At 41.0% G+C, this 20,941-nt stretch overlaps 1 protein-coding gene and 1 long non-coding RNA gene across 8 annotated transcripts in view; one reads left to right on the top strand and one right to left on the bottom strand.

The window, feature by feature from the left end:
* The window catches only part of LOC112235561 (proline-rich protein 12-like), a 52,727-nt gene extending 50,011 nt beyond the window's left edge, over nt 1-2,716 (bottom strand). Inside the window, exon 1 of one of the 2 annotated variants that reach the window (XM_042305211.1) lies at nt 1,846-2,716. In XM_042305211.1, coding sequence (XP_042161145.1) covers nt 1,846-1,922 — 77 coding nt within the window. In that variant the 5' untranslated portion in view covers nt 1,923-2,716. The remainder of the gene's footprint in view (nt 1-1,845) is intronic. The other variant, XM_042305210.1, reaches the window with a different exon arrangement.
* Nucleotides 2,717-3,405: 689 nt separating this feature from the next.
* LOC112235562 lies at nt 3,406-17,107 on the top strand. Of its 6 annotated transcripts, none has more exons than XR_002951081.2 (7): nt 3,406-3,632; nt 5,170-5,275; nt 13,214-13,274; nt 14,144-14,351; nt 14,775-14,882; nt 15,481-15,575; nt 16,202-17,107. It is a non-coding gene; the product is annotated as an uncharacterized LOC112235562 (long non-coding RNA). The 6 variants fall into 6 exon arrangements; XR_002951083.2 differs by having other exon boundaries at nt 15,481-16,365; nt 16,472-17,107; XR_002951086.2 differs by having other exon boundaries at nt 15,481-16,622; nt 16,745-17,107.
* Nucleotides 17,108-20,941: the final 3,834 nt, after the last annotated feature.

Below are 20,941 nucleotides of genomic sequence, written 5' to 3'. Positions count from 1 at the left end.
TTAAACTGATGGACTGTGCCATCCCCAAGGTCTCCACAATGGATCGGTCCACTTAGACAGGCACAAATCAGACAGATGTCTTGTACAGGTGTCTTTTTTGCTACTGCTGGACTAAAGAAATCTAATATATATATATATCTAATCTAATATATATATATATTTATATATATTTACCTTTATTTAACTAGGCAAGTCAGTTAAGAACAAATTCTTATTTTCAATGACGGCCTAGGAACAGTGGGTTAACTGCCTGTTCAGGGGCAGAACGACAAATTTGTACCTTGTCAGCTCGGGGATTTGAACACCTGAACACCTTGAACACCTTTCAGCTGCTAGTCCAACGCTCTAACCACTAGGCTACCCTGCCGACCAACAACCTATCGACCAAACAATTGACCAGTCCACTAAATGGGGTCAGCCCTAGTCATTAGGTAGCCTAGCTAGCAATCCAAATCATAGTAGAGATCCCTATGGATTATTATAATTCTTTGGTAATTTTTATTTAGGATCCCCATTAGATAACGCTGTAACGCTAGCTAATCTTCCTGGGGTCCAACACCAATTAACAAGACATTACAAACAACCACAAATCAAGTCTTCACAAACATTCAACAAGTAGACAGTACAGACAATTAAAATACCTGACAGGAAACACATTTAACATTCAGTTGATGCTTTGTCCTTTTCCTGTACAGTCATATGGTCTATCAGATTGATGGCAATATGTTGAAAACACCGATAAGAGAAATTTAAATAAAGACTTAACTAACGTATTTTGTTCACTAGCAAGACTGGGTGTAAATGCATTGTAATTTACTTAACCACAATAACCTAAAGTTGTGGTGTTATTTAAGGAGTCAATGTGTTGACTCTCATTATCATACTTCATAGCATAAGAGTTGCCAACATTCGACCACTGGCACCTAGTGCTGTGACTCCCTAAAAGCAAGCTACGACCAGAAGTGACTTTTCATAGCAGATAGGAAAGAATTAGGAAAGGTTAAGGTTAGCGAAAATGCTCTTCTAATCTGCTATGAAAATGTCACTTCCGGTCATAACTGTGTCGAAGTGGTGTGTTTTTAGGTAATCTCCCCTAATGTTAATTACTTGCCACTCAAAAATTTTAATTGTAAACTTTTGATACTTCACAGGCTGAGGGATCTCTCTTACTATGTGAAACATGGTATCATGCAATGTCACAGGAGAAAACTGGTTAGATACAAATTGGGCATCAAGCTATTCAAAATAAACGTCCCACACAAGTTATTACTTTTTTTGTACACATTGCGCACGTACAGGACTTTTATTTTGACATGAGGTAATCAGATAGGAAGTGACCCTACAACAGATCCACGTTTGGAATGTCTGTTTAATAATACGATCAAATATATTTTCTCAGATTTCCCCGTCATAATGACCAAATTCCCTGCCCACCGGCACAGTAAATTGAAATGGAATTGTATTAAATTTCTGCCTTCCCGTGGACTGTTTGGTGCAACCCAATATAATTGAAAGCAACGCTAGTGTATGTAAATACACCTGCGTTGCTAAGAGCAGCTAGTTCCAACCCATCCCATTTTGCTCCCGTTCCCTCCTTGTCTGTAAACCTAAAACCACGCATCTTGTCTGTCAATCGCATTGTTAAGAGTTCTACTTGCTAGTCTTTCCACCCCGCTTGTTCCATTGCTGTTTATAATAGTAACAACATCGCGATGCTGCCAATAAGCAGGATACATTTCGACGTCAATGTACCAAATTAACGCCCAATCGATTACAAAACAAGCAACGATAATGTAATATATTAGCTAGTGTGTAAACATTATATGGACTAAATCAGTTGCTTACCTTGCTTTCGCGGATCTTTCGTAACTCCATCCTGCGCCCAAATCACCGAACCCTGTTCCCGGGTAATTTCTATCCATTTTGAATTTACGAGGTGTGTGACAAGGACGAAAACAATTATGACAGAAGTGGGGTATCCGTCTTCCCGTGATCGACTTTAGACTATTTCCCCCCTTGTCATAAACAAGTCCTTGGCCATGGAAAACAGCATATTGAAAGAGAAATGAAGGGGAGAAGAAATCTGGATGAAAAAAGGGGGGTCTGGGGGTGTACTCTAACCACCTCAAATCAGTCTGTCCTTTCCTACACTTTCTCCAAATATAATTTCCACAATTGCCAATTTGCAACGAAGTTATGCATGATCATGATAACACTTTTGTATTTGTCAATCATCGATAAGTTGCAGAGAAACATTTGATCAAACGCGTCCTTTCCTGCCGTGTCTCAACCCCTTTATTTTATCTACTGAACATATTCCGAGATTTATAAAATTACCATCGATATCTCACGATTGTTGCAAAATGTATCAAACGATAAGAGATCATATTATCGTGAAGTTTTTAGCATGCAAAATACCTTCCCACCCTAAAATTGTTGTGGGCTACATTAGCAGATGCTAGCTAGCCCTGTCGACGCATCTAAATAAAACGGAATTACTATTTATAAAGCCTGCTATACTGCCTTCTCTTTTTACATTAGAAAATAGTGATAACGACGATATCGCGAGGTCTGGAAACCATAATCTAAATTCCGAAAATCAATGAAGACGGTAGAAGTAGGCCTCTTTTTTATATTTTTTTGTTATTTTCCTATGAAGACGCCATGTTTGAAGGCGGCTGGCTCGCTCTCTTTTCTCCCTCCCCTCACTCACATCTCTCAAGCACACGCGCAATCTGTTTTTTTCTGTCCTCCATTCACCGGTTCTGTTTCGGCCTAGCAAACCATATTGTTTCTGTTTTGTTCGTTACAAATGAACATATCACAATAAACAAAAAACAAAGCTCATAGATTTAAATTGATACTTGCCATTCAAACTCTACAATTTAATATGTGTATAGTCTAAAAATCCAGATACCTATTCACCCAGACTGTTGGGCAGATATTGTTCAAAACCTTTGTTTTGTAGGTGAACAATAATGTTATTACTCAAACTTAAAATGTATCATTTGTAGTCATTTTTTACCAGGCCTCATCGGTGTTGTACTTACAATTTTTATTTTACCTTTATTTAACTAGGCAAGTCAGTTAAGAACAAATTCTTATTTTCAATGACAGCCTAAGAACAGTGGGTTAACTGCCTTGTTCAGGGGCAGAATGACAGATTTTTACCTTGTCAGCTAAATGTTATGTCCAATTCCTCTACTAAACCTGTGAAAATAGATACTTATTTAATTAATTGAATAGCCTACATGTCAGATAGCCCTGAAATCAAATATATATATATATATATAATATATATATATATTACCATTTTAATATTGTACAACAGCTTCCCTGCATTTTGACATGAGACCAGCAGATGGTACTCTAAATTTGTTGGAACCCTATGGTTGGAACAATGGGAGACATAGGGTGCGTTCATAAATTCACTCTGGCTATCTACTCCGATTTCAGAGCACTCTCGCCAGACCACAGTATAACTGCTGAATTTACGAATGCTCACCAGTTGAATATGGCCGGTGTCAGTAAACGTTGGCAAAATGCGTAATTATATTGTTGCCAATAGCACAGTTACAGTCACCAACGCTCTGGATAACACGAAAACAGCCTAATCAGCTCTACTTGGCAGGGTGAGTAAAATGTTCAGAGTGAGGTGGACTCTTATTTGTATCTGAAAGTAGCTAGCCAATTAGCTTGGGTGCTTGACTGTCGTTGTGAGGTCAGAACGCTCGAATCAACTCTACTTTCAGCAAGAGCGTCGCGTGTGCGCGCTGAACGCGAAACGATAATCTGACAACACTGAATTTACGAACTCCCAGAGTGCACTCTGGCACTCCAGATTTAATTTACAAACACACTCATAAATGCCATGGGATATAGGACAACTGATTCCATGACACGAAAGACCGTGCCCTAACAATGTTAGTAGTTGTCCACAAAGCGGCACCGCGGGCTGTCTAGTTTTGCCTATCCTTTCTTTGGATTAGTGGATATCTAATTATTGTCATATTTTTTAATATCGATAACGGTTGTTGACATCAACTGTCGGTATTCAATGGAGAGTGACGCTATACTACTTGCTTCATTACATGAATATGCATAGCCATCTCGAGACAATGTTGATATAGTGTTTTTTCTCAAAGTTGCCGAGATGTCACGTGGCCTACTTATATCAGCATACTCGTAACAACTGTAGCATTACGAAACTTCTATTCGATCAAATAAACCTCACTCAGAAAATTAGCCATATGTTTTTGTTGGCCAAATTCAACACTCATTGACCTCCATACAAAAACTCCTTGCTTGGTGGGCAAAACAAAGAAAAACCGCCACCTGCTGGAGGGAGACATATTTTCCATCGAGTTGGGCCCCTCTTCCACTCTGATAATACCAAATAGTAAATAAATGTTATAGGTAGGAAATAAATAGCTACATTTCATTTTTGAATGTCTGTCCCACCCAACATGTTAAAATATAAGTTCCAAGAATACAGACACTGCTTTGGCTTTACCCTTTCCATTTCTGAAAGTAGTGCCCTTATGAAAAATACCTCAAAGCGGCAGCATTTTGGGTACACGAGCAAGAGGGAGTGGACACACATTGTGGTTATGGAGCACAGCAAGATTGTGTGACAAAAGCTAGCAAGGGATAATGAAATCAAGACTACAACAGTGATGACACAATCAACTTATTCTTCTCTCTGTGAATTCTCAAAACTAAATACAAAAGACATGTCTACAAAAATACCCTGCAAAGGGCTACTATTGACAAGAATTATCTGTCAAAGTCAATGGATTGGGGAGCTTCACAGACAGTACTTTGAGATGAGGAAGAGGGTTTTGGTAGTGCAGGGTTGTGCTTAGACAGTACATGTATTGTGTATCAGAGCGATTGAGAAGTGCCATTTCTTAAATCTCCCATTCACAGCAATTCATACTGTGTAAGAACTGCTCCCCTAAGACTTTTCACAACTTCTTGAGCCCCCCAGCCCATTCACTTTGTTGACTGATCTTTTCTCTCAAAAGCAGCTCCCAAAGTTCCAAATTGTCCCGAAACAATACCCTAGCCTGTCCCATTCGGTTAACACCTTTACCAACAAAGGCATGCGGCCCTACATCCCTTCCACAAAAAGTATAAAACGCTAACACCACAACCATGTCTTTCCAGGAGACATGCAGTACCAGCAAATCTTCTGCAAGAGAACCAAACAGTTGGTGGTTATGAAGCCCTACACCACTTTCGGCAGTCTTATCCAGCTGGCTGTTCATCTCAGGTAGGACAAGACCATTCGCCATAAGCACAAAGAATCTCAGCTTCCCCAGCCCACCATGCCAACACCATTGCCAGTGTACCAAAGCCAGATAAAGGACTATGTCTGTGTTTACACAGACAGCCCAATTCTGATATTTCACTAATTTGTCTTTTGACCAATCAGATCAGTTCTGAATAAGATCTGATGTGAATAAAATCTTGTGATTAAGACCAATTAGTGGAAAAAATATCATAATGGGGCTGCCTGTGTAAACACAGCCAGTGTAGCTCAGCATAAGACCATGTAGAACAAGGGTTTTGTAAATAAACTGAACCAGGTTATCAACCAGCTAATTATTAGAATCAGATGTGCTAGATTAGGGCTGGAGTGAAAACATACAGGACTGTAGCTCTCCAGGAACAAGGTTGGAGAGCCCTGATGTAGAACCTACATGAAATAGATTTTAAAAAATATATATATATACTATATACTATACATACACACACACTACTGTTCAAAAGTTTGGGGTCACTTAAAAATGTCCTTGTTTTTGAAAGAAAAGCACTTTTCTTTTACCATTAATAACATCCAATTGATTAGAAAGACATTGTTAATGTTGTAAATGACTATTGTAGCTGGAAACGGCTTATTTTTTATGGAATGTATACATAGGCGTACAGAGGCAACTATCATTCCTGTGTTCCAATGGCACATTGTGTTAGCTAATCCAAGTTTATCATTTTAGTTAGCACTGCTGGAAATTTGTGCTTATCCTGGCCATTTTGAGCCTGTAATTGAACCCACAAATTCTTATGCTCCAGATATTCAACTAGTCTAAAGAAGGACAGTTTTATTGCTTCTTTAATCAGAACAGTTTTCAGCTGTGCTAACATAATTACAAAAGGGTTTTCTAATGATCAATTAGGCTTTTAAAATTATAAACTTGGATTAGCTAACGCAACATGCCATTGGAACACAGGAGTGATGGTTGCTGATAATGGGCATTTGTACCTTTGTACACCTGTGTAGATAATCCATTTAAAAAAAATCTGTCTGGGGCAGGTCGTCATTGTAAAATAAGAATGAGTTCTTAACTGACTTGCCTAGTTAAATAAAGGTTAACTAAAAAAAAGATCTGGGGAAGGTTACCAAACAAATTCTGCAGCATTGAAGGTCCCAACAACACACTGGCCATCATTCTTCAATGGAAGAAGTTTGGAACCCCCAAGACTCTTCCTAGAGCTGGCTGCCCAGCCAAACTGAGCAAGCGGGGGAGAAGGGCCTTGGTCAGGGAGGTGACCAAGAACCCGATGGTCACTCTGACTGAGTTCCAGAGTTCCTCTGTGGAGATGGGAGAACCTTCCAGAAGGACAACCATCCCTGCAGAGTGGCCTGATCGAATCCACTGCTCAGTGAAAGGCACATGACAGCCCGCTTGGAGTTTGTCAAAAGGCACCTAAAGTCTCTCAGACCATGAGAAAAAAAGATCCTCTGGTCTGATGAAACCAAGAATGAAGTCTTTGGCCTGAATGCCAAGTGTCACACCTGGAAGAAACCTGGCACCATTCCTACGATGAAGCATGGTGGTGGCAGCATCTTGCTGTGGGGATGTTTTTCAGCGGCAGGAACTGGGAGACTAGTCAGGATCAAGGGAAAGATGAACGGAGCAAAGTACAAAGAGATCCTTTATGAAAACTTGGTCCAAAGTGCTTAGGACTTCAGACTGGGGCAAAGGTTCACCTTCCAACAGGACAACGAACCTAAGCACACAGCCATGACAACGCAGGAGTGGCTTCGGGACAATGAATGTTCTTGAGTGGCCCAGCCAGAGCCCAGACTTTAACCCGATTTAAAATCTCTGGAGAGACTTGAAAATAACTGTGTAGCGACGCTCCCCATCCAACCTGTCAGAGCTTGAAAGGATCTGCAGAGAAGAATGGGAGAAACTCCCCAAATACAGGTGTGCCAAGCTTATAGCGTCATATTCAAGGCTGTAATCACTGCCAGAGGTGCTTCAACAAAGTACTGAGTAAAGAGTCTGAATTCTTATGTAAATGTAATATTTTCAGTATTTATTTTGAATACATTTGCAAAAATTTCCTAAAACCTGTTTTTTTCTTTGTCTTTATTGGGTAGTGTGTCGATTGGGGGGGAGGGGGGGGGGATTTACTCCATTTTAGAATAAGGCTGTAACGCAAAAGTCAAGGGGTATGAATACTTTCTGAATGCACTGTATATCAATCTTAAATGTGTCTGCCTTGAGGGATTCACAGAATATATTTATATGCTGTACAGGGCTCTGTAACATCAAACAGATGCTAGACATTCAGATTGACAAATTAACATTATTTGGATATCTAAAATACAGGGGTGTTTACACTATTTAATGCTAGTTCAAGACAACTGGGTGTTCAACAAAAATGTTATAAAAGTAACATACAGAAAAATATAGCATGAACAGTGTAGTAAAGTTCAGTGTGTCTGAGGTGTACACCCAAGTGGAGAGTACTGTTGCTACAGATTGTTACATCAGATGTGATTTACCCAAAGATTTTAGCTGACATCTGGTCTATTTCAAGTCTTCTCTCATTGATCAAGACAGGTGGGTTTCCACCCCAAAGTGCTGCATGTCATGATGATAGAGAACTGTCTCGATCCGTGAGAGAAGACTTGAAATAGACAACATGGCGGTACACATATTGTTGAATTACTTCATGATGCAAAAACTGTTTTTATTTTAATAACGGAGCATATTCTAAATTTAAAAACTGACCCTTGCAACTGGACACAGACATTTTGAGACTCCTCTTTCTTCGCCTCGCTAAGGTTGGTCAAATTCTCTGCGCTACACCAAACATGATCTATTCTGTAACTCCCAATAATGGATACCAAAAATCTTTGGTTAAATCACATTATCTGGGGTAACAACTTGTACTGTAGTTAAGAGAACTGGTGGTCATGATTAAAAGTCAGTGTACTAAGTCAGTGTACTAATGTTCTGGGAATACTTGTAAAGTTCTGGGAGGAGTGTTGTCATGATCAAACTGCCATTCAGCTCAGGAGTCATCTGCTTAAAATCAAACAATGTCTAATTCCTAGACAGGAATACAGTTCTGCTACAATGACATATGCAGGCAAAGGAATTCTGTTTCTGTCTCTGGAATCCACTCCAGAAAGGTACCACACAGTATTTATTATCTGTAAGACAAAATTATGTAATAAATTAGTCTATTGTACAGTTTGAACGATAATTGAACTGTTCCAGCATAACATCAACATTAGGGTAGACTAGTTTACATGCATACCATAGGCACAGATATTACATTTACAAGAATCAAGTCATACAAGTCATGCAAAATCAAGTCATACATCACTCATGTGTAACGTTTCCTGGTAAACCTAGCTTAGGTGACTGGTTATAGCTTGCTGTTTAGTAACCATATCTATGACTAAAAAGATAATGGGTTTTACAACTATTTCTAATAAAAACTATTTTATTTTTAGTCATAGATATGGCTACCGGGCGGTAGTTGTTTAGCCAACTTAGTTCGCTAGATAAGTTAGCAAACAGAACAATTATTCGATTTCCCTCCACATTGTAACACATTAGTATGTTAGCAATATATGTTTCAGTAGATATACTAAAGTCAGCTAGCTAGGTGGCTTGCAGGAAAAATAGATTACTTAGCCAAGCACCGTATTAGTTATCTGCCCTCTTGGTAGGCTGGACACATCACATTTTTAACAACGCTTTTTTTCTGATAAAAACTAGTTCATTGCATCCGCCGTGTAGCCCAGTTTCATAACGTTACCATGTACCCCTGCTGCTTGCCGTAGTTTTGAAGTAATAGCGGAAAATGTCCTTATTTTCAACCCAGTCTCTCATTATTAAGTATGTACAAATAAGCACAATGTTTTTATGTACTAATAGCACAAACGTATGGCGAATCATACTCAATAACGCCAGATACATCTGATGCCACGCACCTTCTGAATCTATTTAATCTCGATGCGCCCTGAGTTTGTGTTATTAGTACAAATAAACACAACTGCTTATTTAGTTGAAGCTAGCGAGCTATTTTACAGTGAGAATGAGGTACGTTATTGGACAAGAAATGACACATAATCTATTATTTTCTGTATTTCGGCCACCATAATTCTAATGTATTGTATTTTAATCAGTTACGTATATTGGCTAATCTTGTAGACAGGAAGTGATTTTTCGCTCTGGCCAACAGTATTATCACCGATAGAACAATGAGACAGATATTTCACTGTATGTATAAATATGAAGCATCCTCTTGGTGTTTCCTCTCACTACCAAATATGGTAGTAAGAGGAAGCCCACTGGCGGGCAGTGGGAGAAGATGGAACGAGATGGATGATTCTGTAAATGTTCTCAGCGATGAAACATTTGATCTCAATACAGTTGTTTTATGTTCCCAAAACTAGAATCTGTTATGAACAGAGTGGACTAAGTTTTGTAGACTTTTGAGTTTGTCAAAGTTTTTTAAAATCGCGTTGTTTAGGAGTGCAAAGTCAAATTGAGTTATTGCAGGCTCGTATTTCACAGGGAAGGCGTTCCCTTACGGAAATATGAATATGTATGCTGGAACAAACCAATAGGATCTCGCTAGCTCATGCTTGGCTTTGCCCTCCCAGCTTGCTTGTTCTGCCCAATATGACTAATCTGTTCCCATTGGAAACGACAGGCTGTGGTCTAATAGGCTGCCCACACCGCTCGCATGCACGAGCATTGCAAAATATATTTAGAAATCTATGTTATTCAATTATTGCACCCACACTGCTCGTGTGCACCAACAAGCTTCTGTGTAGCCTAGGGCTAAAATAGAAGTCATTCCTATTTCTGACGCAGATCGCACTGCAAGTCCTGCCTCTCCCATCTCCTCATTGGTTTATAGAAGCAGGTACCCATGTGCCATCTCCTCATTGGTTATACCCACGTGGGTGATTGACAGACAAACTGTTGTCGTGGTAATACTATGAAAGTTTAGATGCCAATCACCATATAAGTTAAAAGATGAAAAGGTCTGGAAGGAGGAAAGATGACTAGAAATGATTTGGTTGACCGTTTTTATGTGTGGATTAATTTTCGGAGTAGAGGACCGTTGGGCCAGCCAACTAGAGCATACAGGTCGCAGTGGTGGGTGGTATAAGGTGCTTTAGTAACAAAACGGATGGCACTGTGATAAACTGCATCCAGTTTGCTGAGTAGAGTGTTGGAAGCTATTTTGTAGATGACGTCGCCGAAGTCGAGGATCGGTAGGATAGTCAGTTTTACTAGGGTAAGTTTGGCGGCGTGAGTGAAGGAGGCTTTGATGCGAAATAGAAAGCCGACTCTAGATTTGATTTTAGATTGGAGATGTTTGATATGAGTCTGGAAGGAGAGTTTATAGTCTAGCCAGACACCTAGGTACTTATAGATGTCCACATATTCTAGGTCGGAACCATCCAGGGTGGTGATGCTAGTCGGGCATGCGGGTGCAGGCAGCGAAGGTTTGAAAAGCATGCATTTGGTTTTACTAGTGTTTAAGAGCAGTTGGAGGCCACGGAAGGAGTGTTGTATGGCATTGAAGCTCATTTGGAGGTTAGATAGCACAGTGTCCAAGGAAGGGCCAGAAGTATACAGAATGGTGTCGTCTGCGTAGAGGTGGATCAGGGAATTGCCCGCAGCAAGAGCAACATCATTGATATATACAGAAATGCAACATTCATAAATTAGGTGCATTACCGCCACTGACCTCATTTCTCTTTCAGTCACCCATGTGGGTATAACCAATGAGGAGATGACACGTTGGTACCTACTTCTATAAACCAATGAGGAGATGGAGGCAGGACTTGCAGCGCGATCTGCGTCACAAATAGAACTGACTTCTATTTTAGCCCTTGGCAACGCAGATGCTCGTTGGCGCGCACGAGTAGTGTGGATGCAATAATTGAATAATATAGATTTCTAAATGTATTTTGCAACGCTTGCGCATGCGACATGAGCAGTGTAGTCAGCCTGTAACTTGGTTTAGTTATATTAAACATGGAAATACTTTTTAGTGAATTATTGAAGTATTTATTTAATGATTTAAAAGTGTCTGGCAGTGAGTGACGGACTGTCAATGAAAAAGTGAAAGCGTATCAAGCCCATTTAGCGAGATGTGGTGTTTGGAAGAGCGCACTTGTTTGAAATGGAAAATCATCGCGGTAGCCTTTGATAAAGAAGAACAGCAAGATGAAGCAGCTGCTTTATAAGTTCGATGCACTTTTGAGAGCTATATCCCGAGGGGTTCGTGCTTATTGTATGGATATTGTGACAGAACAGCAGGTTAAATGGCGTCCCTTGAGAAGGCAAGAACAAGATGTATGTCAGGAGAAGTGCAGTATTATCATAAGGAGAAGCATACTTGGAATACGGAGGAGGAATGTAGGGAAAAGGAGCGGCAGAGGAGGTATAAGAGATAGAGGGAGGAAGAAGGTGAGCTTGAGTCGGTTAAAAATTGTGGGAAAAAAGGGAGACGGGTTGTTAAGGAAGAATGGTAGAAAGTGTAAACAGAGTAAGCTGAACAGCAGGGGAAATGGAAGTGAATGAGGGCGAAGTATCGGAGGTGTAGTGAAATTCTTGGAGCCAGAGGCTTGCACTGAGGGTCAGGATGAAGATGAGTCTGTGACAGTAGGAGTGAAGTTTTTGGAAGACCCTTGCCCTTTGGCTGATCCATTTGTTGTTTCAGGGTGGGTGAAAACAGAGGGGTGCTGTGGAATCGGTGAGGGTAACCAGAAGTGGTCTTGTGATAATTGTTTGTGTTTCTGCTGGTAAGAGGGAGAAGGCGCTCCGCGTTAAAGGAAAGGAAGCAAGAAATGTGAATTTGTTTGCTCCCAATTAAAGGGCGCCATTGAAAGTAGTGATTACTGGGGTAGCAGTACATTTAAAGTTGACCAACTGAATTTGGAAGATTCCCAGTGTTTGTGATGCTCGTTGTTTGGTGCGACGCAGACGGGGTGGCTTGAGTGGTGAAACAGAAGAGTCATTGAGTTTTGATGTTGAGTCTTTGCCTGACAAAGTGATGTTAGTAGTGTATATATAAGTTATCCTGTACAAGCTTTTGTGCCAAATACATTGTTGTTACAGGTGTCAAGCTTATGGGCATGTGGCAGCAGTGTGCAGGAGGGAGGTTCCTATGTGTGAAAATTGTGCAGAAGGGCATGAGACAAAGAAATGTGTAGCATTGGGGAAAGTAGTGGTATGTGTTAATTGTAGGGGTGCCCATGGGGCTGGGGATCAGAAATGTCCTGTGTAAGAGAGGCATGTTGAGGTTTCCAGGGTTAGAGTAGTGCAGATGTTGTCATATGCTGAGACGGTGAAGAAATTAGAGGAAGATTGGTCAACGGGGAGGGATCCTGAGAGGAGTGGTGTGAGTAGTAGATCTGTGGATCTGTACCAGTACGGAGCAAGGAGCCCTACAAACCTGACTCAGTTACACCAGCTCTGTCAGGAGGAATGGGCCAAAATTCACCCAACTTATTGTGGGAACCTTGTGGAAGGCTACCCGAAACGTTTGACCCAAGTTAAACTATTTAAAGCAATGCTACCAAATACTAATTGAGTATATGTAAACTTCTGACCTACCAACCATTTTTTTCAATGCATCAGTATTGATTGAACCATATTTAACTAGGCAAGTCCGTTAAGAACAAATTAAGTTTTACAATGACGGCCTACCCCGGAACGGTGGGTTAATTGCCTTGTTCAGGGGCAGAACAACATATTTTTACCTTGTCAGCTCGAGGATTCGATCCAGCAACCTTTTGGTTTGTGGCCCAATGCTGTAACCACTAGGCTACTTGCCACCACAAATATTTACAGTCCAAATATATAGAAACATTTATTTGGGATTCTTTGACGTCACATTTTGGTTTCCACTTTGTCTTTTGCCCATGGCTGTGCCACAGTTGTGTAGTTGCACCCTGACAGTGGCAAGTGGCAAGCAGGTCATCCTGATTGGTATAATTGGTAAGTGTGTGTTTTTTAAGGACTTTACTTCTATTCACATTTTTAAAGAATGTAATTAATTACTTCCTAATAATTACTCCTGATTCAGGGTGCTACAACCTGTCCCTGCTCTGTCCCTGCTCTGAACTGCTCCGGGTGGCACACCCTCATCTGTTTCACCTGTCTTTGTGCTTGTCTCCACCCCCCTCCAGGTGTCACCCATCTTCCCCATTATCCCCAGTGTATTTATACCTGTATTCTCTGTTTGTTTGTTGCCAGTTCATTTTGTTCGTCAAGCTTACCAGCGGTTTCGCCCTTGCGCCTGTCTTTTTCTAGTTCCTGTTTCCCGGTTTTGACCATTCTGCCTTCCCTGAGCCTGCCTGCCATTCTGTACCTTGTCACACCAGCCTGGATTTTTGACCTCTCCCTGCGCTGACCCTATGATAACATAACTAATGCTGAATAAGGTTTAGGATTGCCACGGTGGAGAGGCTTGCATACTCCAATGACCCTGAGCGCTAAGCCGGATGGGGTTTATACTCCCGGCAGGTGCAACCAAGCCGGCCAGGTCGAATGGTAGGAAGCAGTCCATGGTCCTCCATGTGGGGCTAACTACCCCATCCCGGAAAAAAAACAGAAACATTGCCGAATGGAAACCAAATAAATTGTTCCAAAGCAGGACATTTTTTTGGACACATGTTACTGCTGAAGGGAGAAGCAGACAGTGAATGACATTTACTTGTTGGGCATAACTGATGATGCTATGATATTATGTAAGGTTAATAATAAAAAAATGTATCTTACGACTGTAATTGCAATCTTTATGTTGATTGGTTAGGCACACAGTAGTAAATTATTAGAATCACTGACTGAAGATGTTTTTCCAACAGTACGGACAGAGATTATCACACTACTGTCAATGGGCTGGAATAAGAGGAAGTTCACCAACATGGATCGCATGTAACACTCGTCTGAAGAAGTGGACCATAATCATATTCTTTAATGATAACCACAAAAAGAAGAGAGAGAGAACCAACGAAACGTACAGCCTTGAAGGGCTCAACAGCAACAATACAAGGACAAGATCCTACAACATAGGTGGGGGAAAAAGGCTACCTAAGTATGACTCCCAATCAGAGACAACGATAGACGGCTGCCTCTAATTGGGAACCACACTCGGCCAAACACAAATAAATACAAAACATAGAATGCCCACCCAAATCACACCCTGACCAAACCAAATAGAGACATAAAAAGGCTCTCTAAGGTCAGGGCGTGACATCGCATGTTGGCAAAGATGTGAACATTATTATTATTATTATTTTTCTTACCTGTATCTGCTTTCTCATTCTTTTTCTACATGTCTTCAACCCTTGCTCAGCGTTTTATTTTATTAGTCATCTTGATGTATGAAAACATCAAGATGACTGTATACATTGAAGTCAAATATCTTAGTGTAATTCACTTGAAAAAGTAGAACCTTCACCCATGTTGTTCATTAATTGAATTGCATTTTTTCAGAATGTCAAAAGACTGGAGGAGACCAGCCTCGCAAAAAGCGGGAAGAGCTAGACATCAACACCGCTGTGCTACAGGAGTGGATTACTGAGGTCCAGCAGTGGCCTGATGGTATGTTAGGTTCTGAACAAATAGAGCAAAAACTGAAACAGACAACCAGAAATCTCAAACCAAGTTTATTCTACCCACAAGCATATATTTATACCTTCCGACTAGGTGGGAGTTGCCTAAGTCTAGGAACCTCATGGGCGTGGAAGTGTGTATGGGATAGGACTGTAGTCAGATGGTTTTCGGGGTGGGCCCCCTATGGCCCCCCTCCCAGCAGTGTCTTCTCTCCAACTGCTGACGTTATCTTGAGTTGAGTTCCACATCCCTCATTGTCCTAATTCCACAGCAACTGGCCTGCCTTATCAGTAACTGAAACCTAACTGCTACCCTTTGCCTCTTTACTTAGAAATATTAATATTCAGCAATAACATGTTTGAATAGAATAAGAACTTTCTGCACTTCCCTTGTCTCACTCAGTAACTTTCCATACCCAAAGTTCCTATTCACCCTTCATTGACACCTAACATGTAAAGTAATCAATACGTTCTAATATGATGACAGGAATAAGTATGTTTCAAGCCAGAATCCAACAGGTAGAAAAATGACCGTTTCTGTCTCAACTTCATAATTGCATTAATGTCAGTGGAGTCATGTTTGACAGACACACTTCAGGATCGTCAGACGGGGCATCTCCAGAAGAAGCTTGAAGGGCTTTACCACAGTGTGAAAGAGGAAACTACTTCTACCATTTGACAGGTAAGCCCCAACAACAGTATGACCTCAAACATATTATTAATCAAGCAGTAAAAGTGAGTTGTGAAAGAGAATGCATTAGTCATACACATCAGACCATGTTAATGATCAAATGTAGGTATGACCTATGTTATTAATTGATCTAATGCAAAACATGTAATTAAACTGAGAAATTATGTGACCATGAACCTCTTGTGAGCCACACCTCTGCATGCCTTGTGTAATGTTAACTACATGACGACAAATGCTTTGGAAATGAGTTGCTTGCTTTGTATTCTTTGTTTGTGCCTCTATAGTAGCTCTAACTTATAGTCATGTAATATATCTGAATATACAGTCCATCTAATCACCCTTTTTATTTTGACGGCAACAAGAGGCGGCATCTGATTCTGAGAAATTGAGGACAAAGCAGCCTTGACAGCTGCCATTGTTCAACTTCACGAGCAGCAGGCAGAGTTTAGGCTCCCCACAGTGGATGAGCAGCTCAATACTGATAACTTTGTGTGGCCATGGGAGAGACTTGGCACCAGTAAATATATGATTGCAGAAAGTATCTTTTGTTATTGAATGTTTACCTTCAGCGTAGGCTGCAATCATTGCTGTTCTGTTATATACCTCTGGGTTTACAGCTCACAGGCAACTGCCATCAAAAGGCAATCTTCAACAGACTGATGTTAGTGAACAGACTGCAGGAGGAAGAGAGGATCCTGGTCCGGGAGATGAAGAGGCACTGGGGGAGCCTACAAAGAGCAGTGGGAACTGTGGCGGCACTGTACCTACAAGATAAGTTGAGGTTTATACTATTTTTGGACTGAACTTTTTGTCTTGCTTTTACAAATACCCTCCACACTATTTTGTGTAATGGAATTGTAAATGTACTGCTTACATGTGACTTTTAGGTAATGCAGTGGAGTTTTCAGAGGGAGGGAAGAATGGCCTTCTCTGCCACCCGAAGAGAAGATTGAGTGAACTGACACAAGACCAAGTTGACACCAGGAATACCTACCACAAGCTGATTCTGGGAGAAGGGGATATTTTTTTATGACTGATGTAGGTGAGAACTCCGATGAAGATAGAAGTTCTATTGCTGAGAGCTCAGATGACAACTGCTATGCTTTCTGAAATCCTACACCACCCCTGCCTCTTTCTCTCGGTCTCACTTTCTTCCGCAGGAGAGGGAGAAGGCCGCCAACCACCTCCCTTGGGAGCAGCCTGGTCTCCTGACGTTGACCCCTCACCTTCTGAACCCATCCAGGGAAATGTAATTTGCCTGATGATGTGCTAGTGGAGAAGGAATGTGTCATGTTTCCTCTCCTCACCACCTCTCTTCCGGTCCTAGACTATGGCAACATCATCTGCAACTCATACTGTTGGTTGAGGACCTCTTACTGAGGAATGTGGTTCTTCATTATTATTTATCTGTATTTACTACAAGTATTTTCTATGCTGCCATGATTGGGGTTTTTGTGAGTTGCAAAAGAGTCCTTGATCTCAATGGGACTGCTAAAATAAATAAAGGTCTTAACAAATAAATAAATGCATTAAGCACTGTGTGTGTTTCAATCAGTTACATAGTATGAAGTTATTTTGATGTAATAAAGTGTTGGTTCAGTCCCACTTCAGGAAGTACCCGTGCTTAGGATTATTCAACTCTGGTCTGACCAATCGGAATTCACGCTTCAAGAATGTTTTGATCACCTGGACTGGGATATTTTTCGGGTAGCCGAGATTAATATCAATGTGTATACGCTGATTTAAGGTTATCAGGAAGTGTATAGGAGATGTTGTACCCACTGTGACTATGAAAATGGCAGCATTCGCACGGAACTGAAAGCGCAAACATCGCATTTATCCATAGCAAGGTGACAAATCCAAAAAGTGTAGTTATTTCCGCCGTAAGGCAATCAAACAGGCAAAACATCAGAGACAAAGTGGAGTCTCAACTCAATGGCTCAGACACAACTTGTGGCAGGTTCTTCAGACAATCACGGACAACAAAGGGGAAACCAGCCATGTCAGACAACGACATCTTGCTTCCGGGAAGTTAAACATCTTCGCTCGCTCAGAGGATAATACAGCGTCACTGACGCGGCCCCCTACCAAGGACTGTGGGCTCTCCTTCTCCATGGCCACCATAAGACATTTAAACATGTTAACCCTCGCAAGGCCGCTGGCCCAGGTGGCTTCCCTAGCCGCATCCTCAGAGCGTGTGCAGACCAGCTGGCTGGAGTGTTTACGGACATATTCAATCTCTCCCTATCTCAGTCTACTGTCTCCACATGCTTCAAGATGTCCACTATTCTTCCTGTACCCAAGAAAGCAAAGGTAACTGAACTAAATGACTATTAGCTTACCCAAATATATCCACAGACGATGCAATCGCCATCACTCTGGACAAGAGGAATACCTATGTAAGAATGCTGTTCATTGACAATAGCTCAGCATTCAACACCATAGTAATCTCCAAGCTTATCATTAAGCTTGAGGCCCTGGGTCTGAACCCCACTCTGTGCAATTTGGTCCTGGACTTCCCCTCGCAGCACAACGCCTCTCCCCTATTTGACCTAGAGAGTTTGTGTATGCATTGACATGTAGAATACGTGTACCTTTTAAAAAAATGTATGTTCTTTCTTTGAGCTGTTCTTGTCTATTGATGCTCTGTATTATGTAATTCTGTATTATGTTTCATGTTTTGTGTGGACCCCAGGAAGAGTAGCTGCTGCTTTTTGCAACAGCTAATGGGGATCCTAATAAAATACAACAAAAAAAGACAAATTCCCAATGTCAAAAGGAATTGATCGTGTACTTTAGGAAACAGCAGAGGGAGCACCCCCCTGTCCACATCGACAGGACCACAGTGGAGCAGGTGGAAATCTTCAAGTTCCTCGGCGTACACATCCCTGATGAACTGAAATGGTCCACCCACACAGACAGTGTGGTGAAGAGAGCACAACAGCACCTCTTCAATCTCAGGAGGTTGAAGAAATGTAGCTTGACACCTAAAACCCACAAACCTTTACAGATGCACAATTGAGAGCATCCTGTCGGGCTGTATCTCCGCCTGGTAAGGCAACTGCACCGGCCGCAACCACAGGGCTCTCCAGAGGGTGGTTCGGTCTGCCCAGAGCTTCACCAGGGGCAAACTACCTGTCCTACAGGACACCTACAGCACCTGATGTCACAGGAAGGCCAAAAGGATCAAGGACAACAACCACCCGAGCCACTGCCTGTTCACCCCGCTATCATCCAGAAGGTGAGGTCAGTAGAGGTGCATCAAAAGCTGGGACCAAGAGACTGAAAAACAGCTTCTATCTCAAGGCCCTAAGACTTAAATTATGTTAAATAACCATCACATTAGAGGCTGCTGCCCTAGACTTATAATCACTGGCCACTTTAATCATCTTTACATATTTTGCATTACTCATCTGACATTGCTCGGCCAATATTTATATATTCTTAATTCCTTTACTTAAGATTTGTGTGTATTGTTGTGGAATTGTTAGATTTTACTGCACTGTTAGAGCTAGAAACACAAGCATTTCACAATACCTGCAATAACATCTGATAAACACGTGTATGTGACAAATAACATTTGATTTGATGTTGTAAGTGTCACGAATAGGCTCGAAGCCCGTAACAAAAAGGGAGATAACATGGAGATAAAGAATAACAAAATATGTTTATTAACTGAAGTAAAGTAAATACAATTAACAGTGGTGCGTGTTTAGTCAGTAGTGTAAGTGAGTGGTCACGTGTATGTGATAATGAGAGATGTTGAAAGGTGCCAACGCAAACAAACCAAATAGCCACAAAAATGCCACAACCAAAATCTGTGTATCTGCATGGAGAGAGTCTCCTCAATGAATGGGGAAGAGGTGCATTTATCCTGGGACACACCCGAGCCCAGGTGTGTCCCATTTCACTGACGACCCTCCCGGCTCCACCCACCCAGAAATAATTCATCAGACAGAGTGGGAGGGTCGTCACAGTAAGCCATTGCTGCCCCTTGCAACATTGTAAGTACAACATCATCTTTCTAATTTGATATTGAGTTGAATGTACTGGTGCCCAACCCATATATTTCAAATGGTAAGACGTGTCCTGTTAAAGCTAAAGTTTACTGGCTGATGAATGACAATAACGTAGTATGCCTATTTACAGCAACATATGATTTAATAGTAATTTTACCAAAATTAATTGATGTTAATTGATATATTCATGGTATAAAAATATATAGAATTTTACATTATAAAGTTCACAAGCTATAGCCTACTAAGATAGGCATATGACACAATTCTGATTGATATAGGTTATGAGCAGTGGATTGGTCTGAGCAACTTTAGTAGGCCTAATGATTTTGTTGTGAGTAATGAGAAAACAGGATACGTAGGCAAATTCTGACATCAGTGGACCTGCGTGAGGGGTGTCATGAAGAATTAGGGCGTTTTGAAAGGGCTGATACAGCGTTAACTATTTAGGCCGCGCAGGGCTCCTGTTACCATTTGTAACAGGGAACAACTTATTATAGATTATTATATGGCGACTGATCTTTAAATAGGCTATGCAATATAGGGCTATTTGCGATAATAAGCTTATCTTCATAGAGGAGTTTATAGGCCTATAATAGGTTAGATGTAGCTATAGATTATAATACATATAGGCCTACGTGTATGTCATCATAGTTTATGTGCTGTATATATAGCCTAGCATGCTTTTAGGTTTTTACCTTACCTGCATTCCTTCAGTTTGTTTTGCTGCATGTTTTGCATGTTTTGTGACAGGTGCGTTTATCTGCTTGGGTTCTGTGGGCTACTTAACAGAGGGATGTATTTTCTGAAGGTGAAAGCCAAATCATGGCACAGGGTGTAGAATGTTTAAATAGTATATTTACGAGGTTCTCCAATATCAATATAAAACCGTTTTTTATAAACATTTACATACATACACTTATTTTCTGCCATGAAGCAATAAGCCATGTCTGGTCATGGAATGTTTTTGGTAGCTCATACTTGTGGCTTGGCCCGAAAATACATTTGGGGTGTATGGTGGAGAAATTACAAAATTATGTTATAATGCTGTTATTGCATCAAATGGTTGTTTTATGCAACAGAATAAGTGTGTGTTCTACCAAGGATGGGCCTCTGGAAGATTTACAATGTCTTTGGATGATATCGCATTCCAGAGCATGAGTTAATATTTCTGTTCTATAAAGTACCCGTGAGAGATGACTCCAGCGCCAGACCTTGGTCTCTCATACAAATCTTAACTTTGTGACCCATTCCATATGTCTGTTGTTTGTCATATAGCCTGAAAGGGGTGTATCTTGGCCATAAAATACCTTTGTATTTTTGTGTCAGGGCTCTCAACGA

The sequence above is a fragment of the Oncorhynchus tshawytscha genome, linkage group LG24, assembly GCF_018296145.1.
Source record: "Oncorhynchus tshawytscha isolate Ot180627B linkage group LG24, Otsh_v2.0, whole genome shotgun sequence".
NCBI lineage: Eukaryota > Metazoa > Chordata > Actinopteri > Salmoniformes > Salmonidae > Oncorhynchus > Oncorhynchus tshawytscha.
Note: the sequence above shows the minus strand (reverse complement) of the source record. Positions and strands in the feature narration are given on the sequence as shown.